Consider the following 9816-nt stretch of genomic DNA (forward strand, 5'->3'; position numbering starts at 1 on the left):
AATCAATCATAAACAAATTAGCACAATTACCCTGCATCCATGCGGAGCCGAAATAATAGGAATAATGAGTTCCAGCCTAGGAAAATTCATGTAAACACACCCCAAAGTAAGAAAGTTTTGATACACAAGTTGCCAAGTAGATGCTTTATCTGCAGAAAAATGGAGGATGAAAGTTAAAGTTGGGCTCAAAGTAATAAACTTTTCATTAATTTACTTTTGAATGTCAATTTTTTTATTTGTAACATGATATTAGGTTGTAACGGTTAGTTGCTGTTCACATAGAGTGACCTAGATTAGTTAGAAAAGTTGTTTACTAGCATGAGTCAGGTAGAGCAATGTTTTAGTAGCTTTAGGGAGTGCACCGGTGCTGCAACAACTCAGAGACAAAATAACTGTAATTTAAAGATAAAAAACTGTTGTCAACATGTTTTTATAAATGCTCTGAGCAATAAAATACAGCACATCTTCCTTGTGGCATCCATGTTGTTTTCACATGTTGACTTTAAGCTCATGAACACACTGAAGTCAAAAGAAGGAATTCTCAACTCGGGAAATAAGATTATCTGAGGAGCGAGGAGTTGAATGCAGCACTAGTGCGGCTGCAGACAATGATGTTTTAAATTTTAAGGGGCTTGTGCTGGTTTGCAGGTGCTTGTGTCTTAGGTGGTTCCGTGCAAGAGGCATGCAATCAATTTAAGAGTGGTATCTTTTTATCTGACTCTAAATAACCACATTTCCAAAAACTATGCCTTTAATTTCTTTATCAAAATTGCTAATTCAAAATTAGATGCCAACTCAAATGACAAGATATTTTTGTAATACAGCCCCACATTTCCTAAATACTGTTGTTTTACTGATAGGAGTTCAATTCCACTCTGCAGAATGGACCACAGAGCATGCACGACAGTAACCTTTTCCCATCTCCCTCTCAATTCATGATACCAACACCCCAGCCTGCTACAGCAACCCCAGCCACTTTCCCATTGGTTAGCCCCAAGGCACAGAGGAGCATATCTGTAGCCAACCTTGACGTGCTAAACTAGGACGCTGAAGGGGACAGAAATGGGAGGAGAGAAGAGGAGAGGCAGGGGAGCGAGCGAAAGGAGGAGAGATGAAGGGGCGGGGGGGAGCGAATGAAAGGCTGCTGGAAGAGTGGCAGAAATACGGAAGTGAGGACGGAGAACTGAGAGGGTGATGGAAAAGAGGAGGTAGAGAAAGGAGCGGTGGAGAGGGAAGGGATTGAAGGTGGAGAAAGTAAGTAAAAGGAGGGAGAGAATAGGGCGGGTTTTGGTGATTTGTACTCCGGCTGCATATGCGCCTGGTCTCCATCTCCTCCATTCTCTGCTTGAAAACTGGAAAAATCAATACATCCACAGTCTAGTGTATCCCCACATGAACTGGATCATTAAAAATATATAATCAAACACCCCACCGTCATTTTTCATCACTATTACCAGCATTACGTATCTGAACAGGCTCAGATATCGGTATATCACCAACACGGCTGTAACAATGTAATAACCCAATCAATGGCCTTCTAATTATTTCAGTGCCTCAGTTAATCGTCCAGTTAAAGCAGTCTTTCAGCCTTGACTCTCAGAATGGCACACAGAGACAGGCTGCTTGTTAATAAATGCACACAGCAGAACCGAAGCAGGGCTGTTGTAATAAGAATATCTGACTTCTCAGCTTCACAACTCAATCCAACTCAGGGTCGCAGTGTTGCCTAGTAACGATGGCACACTACTGACCTTATCTATGTGGTCATAAAAATGTATGAAGAAGCCCCCCCCCCTTGCCTTCCAACATCCTCCCTGCCTTCGCTCAGTCCTTACAACCACACTACCACCCTCACAGCCCTTATCTCCCCCTCTCTGAGTAGCATCTAGCCAGGGGGCAAGCACCTTCCACGCTCTCTTACCCCTGCCAGGGCAGCTCTGCGGTGGGTGTTATCTGCCCGGGAGCTCCCCTCCCTTTTATTACGGAGGGGGCCAGGAAACATGTACACACTTGTGCCTTTTGTAAAAACACAATGTGCACTCTATGCGCGCAGTACATGCATGCAGAGCACAACAGATACAGCACCGGTGGGCGGGAAGTGGGAGGCTGGAAGGATGCAGATTGCATGCTATGAAACTGATAGATAGCTGTAAGAACAGAGGGACACAGTCAAGCGCAAAGGAGACTCAATACCACACCGCAAGGTGAGTCGGTGCACCAGCCTTCATGAGAATATTACTTCAGAGTGGAATTTTTGCTCTGCCTGCTGTGGGAGCAAAGAGACGTGGCAGAGTGTGAGAAACTGTGCTTGTTTATATGAGAGAACAACAGAAATGAAGTAGGCTTACCTCTGCAATCAGCGTCACAAATATGCTGTATTTGTGAAAGCAATTTGTTCGTGAGAGATGAGATGTATCTGATCTCTATCCACTCATGAGTCCTTAGAGCTGGGTTCAGCTTTTCTAATTGGCTATCACCTTGGAGATGCCCATCCTAATGAGGAAACAAACTCCAGGTGTTGCACCTGATACAACCCTTGAGAGTCACGGGGGGAGTGTGACACATACTGTATACATACACACACACACACACAGACACACACACACACCTGCTCCATCTGTCTGCTTGACAATTAACACCATCAGGCCATAATATGTCATGATTTTCACTGCAAAGTCAAAGCAAAGATCTGCAAACCACCTCCTTGTTATTTATGTAACTCTGGTTTGGAGACGAGAACCACGGCCAAAAGTTTAGTTTAATGCATGAAACCAAATTGTAAACCATCAAAAATTGGTTATTTCTCTTTCTTTATTTTGCCAAAATCTACACCAATTTCTACCCCAAAGGAAATGTCCATCATTTTAGGTATTACAAACAGGAGAAACAGTCACACCTGCAAGAGATAATAGCTCTGGATGACCTCAAAAGGATTTTCACACGGTGAAAGAAGCACCACAGTTTTCCTGTGGGGTGAATAATTACACCAATGGCTCCATTAAACCGTTTCCAGTACAGAGTGCCCTAACTACTTTGGCAAACAGCATCTCAATAACAAAGACGGCCATAGCCCACCACCGCTCCCCTGCCCACTGCTACAGCTACATCTGCTCTGTGGCACCCGACGCATCAGGTGGGATCCGTGGTATTTGAGCAAACACAGACGGCATATGTTTGTGTATGTAAGCGTTAGAGTAACTAGGGAGACTGGTGAGGGTATGAGTAGTGCCTTGAGGCGAGGAGCAGAAGGGGTGGCAGGGTTCCTGACTCCCAGCGCGGCCTGTTTAGATGCTAGCCTCTCTGACTCATCTACGTGTCACTAATGCTTTTCCTATGAATGAACAAACAGATACAGATACACTGCAGAGAGGCAACGCTACCACCACGGGGGGAAGAGTAAGTGTGAATAGCCTGTGAGACTAGCATGAGCCATCCTTAGTCATACTCCCGTCTGTCTAAGCAGTGAGAGTTGCCATACAGTTACAAGTAATTGATCTAAAAAAAAAAAAACAACAAAATAAATCAAAACCAGCTGTCTTTTATATGTCTGGAAACATGCAGTGTGGTAGAAGGGAATGAGCAGTGATGTACCCACGCACCTGTTGTCTGGATCATCCCTCTCATCTTATTCAGGCTCTCCTCATTTGGGCTGCTCTCCTGCAGTAGCAGCTGTGAATATGTACACCTTGTTGGGAGGTTGACAGTTCTGGCAGAGGGAGAGACAGGGAAGTACCTTGTTATGAAGAACAGGCTAACTATATGTCAATCCCTGCAATGCAGAGAGAGGAAACACAAAAACAGACAAAGAATAAACAAGAGATCTACTATAAAATATAAAAGCATAAGAATCATCTTTTCATCTCAGCTTAAATGAATTAATAAAGCAAGCCACATTATATCAATTTAAATATTTGAGTGTACTGAGCTAAAAGCTAATTGACCCCAGCCGCTCTGCTAATAAAACAGCATGGTAGACTGGATATCAAAATGAGATTTGCCTCGGAAACATGTGGCCGGCCGGCTCATTATGACCTGCCCCTCTGTAATCCCCATTTGCCGCTCATCCAGCTCTGTCATGCCTGTGCTGTAATTACACTGCATCCAATATCACAGGCAAATGCTAACAGATTCAGCAAATCTCTGATCAGCATTATGGACTTACAGTGATTGGGACTGTCCATGGGGCTGCTTATCACAGCCCTGTGTGACACTATAAAATGCCGAGAGCTGGGGTCACCGAGCAGGCAATGTGGCTAATTCATGACTTCAGAACGTACTATTGTCTCGGAAACCTAGCAAATGTGTGACTGACCTTGATAAACGAATACCTAAATGTAATGTAGTACGTTGTAATGTAAATATTCTCATATGCTTTCTTGCCCATAGTTAATTGTCATACATGAAATTTACAGGAAATAGTTTGTTATCATAGCCTAGCATAAAGACTGTCAAACAAACAACATATACAGTGTTAATTCATGTGCATTAGAAGTGCTGTTAGGTGGATTTTGTTTGTTGAAACAGGCTAGCTGTTTCCCCGATTTTTGTCTTTATGCTAAGGTAAGATAACCAGCTGCTGACAGTAGCTTTTAACTGTATCATCCCAGCTGGCACCAGATGTCCATATTAGAGGTCCACAGATTATTGGCCTGGCTGATTATTGGGACCGATATTTGGCATTTTTATGATTATCTGTACCGGTATTTTATTTTAATGATCACTGATAAAATTAATTAAAAAGTACAAAGAAAGTGTCAGCATGGGAGGAACTTTTACTTTGTAAGACCTCATTTTTTATTTAAATTTTCACTTGACTTTATATAAATAAATTTAAATAAATAAATAAATGAATTGCTGGGAACTTGGTGCATATGATGCTGAATGTTTCAGTTTAGATTACGATTTTCATTTTTATTGTTAATGCATATCTGTTTCAAATATCAGTCATAAGTCTTATTAACTACTAATAATCAGTATCGATTCTGGCCCTGACGTAAGAAAAAAGTCGGACTCTTATGTTAAATATTGGTTGGAACTAAAATGAGGTTGACGATATTTTAAATGTCTAACCACATTAAAATTTCACATTGTGTGGATGTTAACATTATGATGTTTTACAGATGTCAGGCTTTGGTCTCCTAATTTAGGACTAAAAGTTATTCAACGTCAAGATGACCTTGGCTTGAGACATTTGGAAGACATTGGATTTTGGTTACTTAACAACACAGCTAATGTCAAGTTGATGTTGGCATTAGTCATCCTGAGGTTGAGTTTGATAATCTGATGTCACAACCAAGTTTCAACCAATAATAAAGTCCAACAGCATTGGTAGCCAGCTAGGATTGCCCTAAAATCTCGTAATGACATCACAGGCTTACAATGCAACGAGCCAGTTTGCCTTTTGTTAACATTATCATTTGTGTGGCTTTAAGAAAAGAATATTTATTTATTTATTTATTTATTTATTTTTGTTATTTAATTTTTTTAGAATGAATTTCATTTTCTTTCTTGTTTTTTTGGTCTTAATTTGCTGTTAATATTTTGTATCTTTGGTCTTTTCCCACAGCTGTACAGGTGTAGTTGTTTTCCTGCTGACTGTATTTTGCATGATGTGCACTTTAAAACACAAATCTCAGATTGAGTCACTATATGCTGTTATGCATCAGCAGTAGCCTAATGCTGAGATGATTACTCAGTTAATAAATCAGTTGATCGACAGATGATTAATCACCAACAGTTTTGATAACCATTATCATTTACATTAGTAATTTATCAAGGAAAAAAAATACAAAACAGTCTCTGGTTCCAGCAGCTCAAATGTTTTCTGTGCTGTTTTGTGTTTTATATCATCGTTATTAAATATCTTTGAATTGGGAACTGCTGATTGAACAAGATAAGACGTTTAAGAGGTAATCATTTTTTAGATTAAAAGATTAATCAATACCAATCATATTATATAAATATTAGTCAATTAATCAATCGTCAATATTAGCACTTGTAAATAAAATGATCCAAAACAGATCCAGATATGGTGGTGGCTTGTTTTCCCTACAGTCTTTTAGGTTATACAATAACAGACATTCAACTTAACTTTTACAGTTAAATATATTAGGGCATGATATTGTGTTAACTATCTGAAATGATGTTCTTTCTTAATAAAACAAAAGCAGATATTGCAACAGAAACTAATTTAACAGCTTCAAAATAAACTCATGCTGCTGGTTTTATTTGAATAATCCAGTTATATTTAATATCTACAATTATGTGTGACCACAAAACAACAGCCTAAAGATCTGGAGTTTACATCTTTGATCAGGTGGAGACGTGTGTCTGTTATTGAGACAAAGGTGAGTGCATATGAGATAATGTAGTGCTCTCCCTCTCATCAGCTGTAATGATCAGGGCTGTGAGGATTAAGGACCAATGTCCCAGTAAAGGAGCTTTGCAATGCCAAATGTAGGACCACTGGCTCTCCTAAGCTGCCTAATTTGCTCACACACACAGAAGATGCTACAGCACCCTCCGACTGGATTAAAGGCACAAGAATGGTGTGGAGTGCCTTGTTGTGGCTGGCAGAGGAACTGCAGGAGGAGGCAGTTTGAACACATTTGAAATACTGAAGCAACAGATACAACACAGGTACGTCATGAAAACATAACAACAGCAGCAAATACTGTTTGGTGAGTAAAAGTCATGCTGGGTAAATTGTGACATTTTCTTTGAATCAACTTCAGTCAATGATTTAAAATTGATTATAATCACAAACTAAAAGCTGTAACCTTTTCTGTATCTACCTTATTGCTTTCCTGGTTACAACATTTGAAATCTGAGAAGTTTAGTTTGATTGCTGTCAAAAACATGGGAAGAAAGCAATGAGCAAAGAAAGAAGAAATGACCCAAATATTCAGTGTGTATTAGTGAAAAGTACAAGAAAAATGACCAGAGAATTATTTAAAAATAAACATGAAAAATAAAAAAGAAAGCAAAACAAAAAAAAAACAAGTAAATGACACAGAAAAGGTGCTTAAAAATTATGATTTTGTAACATTTTTTAAAATGTTATTATGAAAATTACAAATGTAGTTTTTCCCTCGTTTTTTCCCCAGAAATTTCTCCCTAGCTTTAAAAAAAAAACATATACTTTTCTAAATCTACTAATTTCTTGTAATTTTAGGAACATTCATTACCAAGTTGCTCCTTGCCTTTTTCACACATTTTTGAAAGAAATCACAAGAAAAGTAAAGCCACTCCATGCTTGAAAGGGTTAAATTGGTTACCTATCTGATGTCATTTATAATTACATTTGCAGCTCTGTGTGCACTAGAGGAAAACAAATGTTTAAAACTTCACAGCCCTCTAATTTCTTGATTCCTAAGAATTGCATTAATAATTTAAATTAGGTCACAGGCCAGAATATGCTGAGAAACCCTCTAACACAAAGACGCATAACACACATGATCAATTCACTGTGTTTCATAGATAGTATCAGACAAGTAAACAATACATTCCAGCTTCCCCCTGTTTTTATACTCTCGGGCTAAGGAAGTATCTCAAAGTCACAGGGAAGAAGAAACAGGAATTGTGCTTAAATGGGTCATTCACAAGACGCAGTGCATGACAAGCAATACACCGGAAAGATGATCTTTTGTGGTCACAGTCTTTCTCCATATCATTAAGTTATTGTAACTATAGTGATCAACTTTAATAAGAGGCAGATACAGAGACACAGAGAGAGATGGGGTGGACATGTGACAGTGGAACTGTGGACTCATGTGGAATTCAGAGTGAGACAGTGGTTGTCTCTGTGTGAAACAGTCAGCATGGAGAAGGCCTGTGACATTGATCTTGCCTTACCAATGGGATCTTCTTCCTCTTTCTATGCACTGTCAATGCGCCAAAAGAGACTGTTCTGGCTGAAACATGCAAGGAACAAAAACCTCTTAGTTTCTAACTTAAACAACTAAATACAGTGTCTTTTGTGTACCCATAATATAGCCTATAGCCTACAAGAGCTGGTATTATCTTTCATATTGTGGTGGACAGTCACTGACTTCGTGCTTAAGTATCAATGCGTGTTATTGTGGTTACTTGGCATTATTTTCAATGATTTAATTAGATTTAAACTGACCGATCTGCCTATGTTGTTGAGTTATAAATTAATGGGAGTAAATAGGGACTTTAAAACACTGCTTCGCATCTGGCTTCATCAATTAGTTTATATGAGCATGTGAGCTTATCTTCGATTTGATATGAAAGATTTAAGTAAGTACACATATAAAAACGATACAAAACTGTAACCAAAGTCAAATCAGGAAAATTACAAAAAGGAGTTCTTACTATATACAGGTTGTGTGTTCTTTAAGGAGCAGTGTGCAGGATTTAGTGGCATCTAGTGGTAGGGACTGCAGACTGCAACGGGTTGAAACTTGAAACTGGGTTCTAATTATTTCAGTGATCATTGTTCTGGAGGTTTTTACTGGGAGATGAATTATCTGCAGAGGTCTCTTCCTCTCCAAAACAAAGAGACCGAGTGGTTAAAACTAGTAAAAACACTACATAAAGCACGTTTGCATTCTTTTTCTTTTTTTAAAAAAAATCTGTCGCTTGTCACAAAGGGGTGAATAAATGCAAAATGTGAGAACATGAATGGCCCTATCTGGAAGTAGTGTTTGGTTTGTCCTCTCTGGGCTACTGTTGAAACACACTGATGCAAGATGGCAATTTCCATGGACGAGGACACACTGACTGTACAAATGACATCTTTAAAAATATGTTACAGAAAATGAATACATTTATTGTTTTATTTATTTATTTAGTTATTTATTTATTTTCAGGTAATTTTCTTGTATATTTCAGATTTGTTTTACTTTTACTTTTTTGGCTTATTTTCAGGTAATTTATCAGTTACTAAAGTTGCTTCTTGTAGGTCTAACTTTTCAATCATATCTTGGTAATTTTTAGACCATCTCTTAAGTTACTTAATGCCGCCTTATGCTTTTTTAAAAAATCAAGCTAAATCAGATTTGAAAGGGTTAAAATGTAGGCCTAAAAACTCAAAAAGCATAGCCTAAAAATTAGCCTTTCGAAGAAGAAAAAACATAGCACTCGTCTAACAAAAGGATCGTCTTTGTAGCATTAACAACTGTTGAAGTCTACCTGAAAAACATGTACTCTACAATACAGCAAAGAGATAGGCCTACAGAAAATATGAATATTGACAGTACGACCTTTCAGCTGAAGACTTTATGACTTAAATTGTGCGAATTTTGTCTGAAATTTTCTTTTCCATGACTCTGCTACTGAACAAATTTAGACACCCAAAGGCCTATGGGCCTTTTTACTGTCAATGTAGACAATAAGCGAAGCAAAAACTGCGCAATTCACTTTTGTTATACTGTTTAAAGACACATTTACAATATTGTTAAGTTACCTGTCCCGGCATTTTCACGTTTCAGTTTAAATTATGGTGGTCGGTCGCTCACATCCATGGTTGGTTAAAATGTGTCACCTGGCACCCAGGAAATTGTGACAACAGCAGCGTCAAAACAGGAAAAATAAGAGCAGTGAGCTGGCCACTTTCCCTTCAAAATAAAATAAAAAGGGGGTCTGGGTCTGATGTACGATGGTTTGATTATAGCTAAACACTTATTCCCCCGATTTAGATTTTTTTAAAATGCCAGACCATTTTTCTTGTCTTCATGAAGGAGTTATTAATTATTTTTATTTTCACGAGTCATATGTTAAGTGGTTATTTTTTTAATGTTTATATGTCAACTTCATGTTATGGCAAAATGATTTTTTTTTTTTTTTTTTAAA

The 9816-nt window shown here is 38.4% G+C and overlaps 1 protein-coding gene across 2 annotated transcripts in view; it reads right to left on the reverse strand.

Annotated features, from left to right (window-relative positions):
• dscamb (Down syndrome cell adhesion molecule b) overlaps positions 1 to 9526 on the reverse strand; it is a 156430-nt gene extending 146904 nt beyond the window's left edge. Inside the window, exons 1-3 of one of the 2 annotated variants that reach the window (XM_088078768.1) lie at positions 9431 to 9520; positions 7855 to 7913; positions 3600 to 3706 (exon numbers count right to left, since the gene is read on the reverse strand). In XM_088078768.1, the coding sequence (XP_087934894.1) occupies positions 3600 to 3624 (25 nt within the window). In that variant the 5' untranslated portion in view covers positions 3625 to 3706; positions 7855 to 7913; positions 9431 to 9520. Of the gene's footprint in view, positions 1 to 3599; positions 3707 to 7854; positions 7914 to 9430 lie in introns of both variants that reach the window. The other variant, XM_088078769.1, reaches the window with a different exon arrangement.
• Positions 9527 to 9816: the final 290 nt, after the last annotated feature.

Source organism: Plectropomus leopardus, chromosome 6, assembly GCF_026936395.1.
Source record: "Plectropomus leopardus strain MGB_pleo_1.0 chromosome 6, ASM2693639v1, whole genome shotgun sequence".
Taxonomy (NCBI): domain Eukaryota; kingdom Metazoa; phylum Chordata; class Actinopteri; order Perciformes; family Serranidae; genus Plectropomus; species Plectropomus leopardus.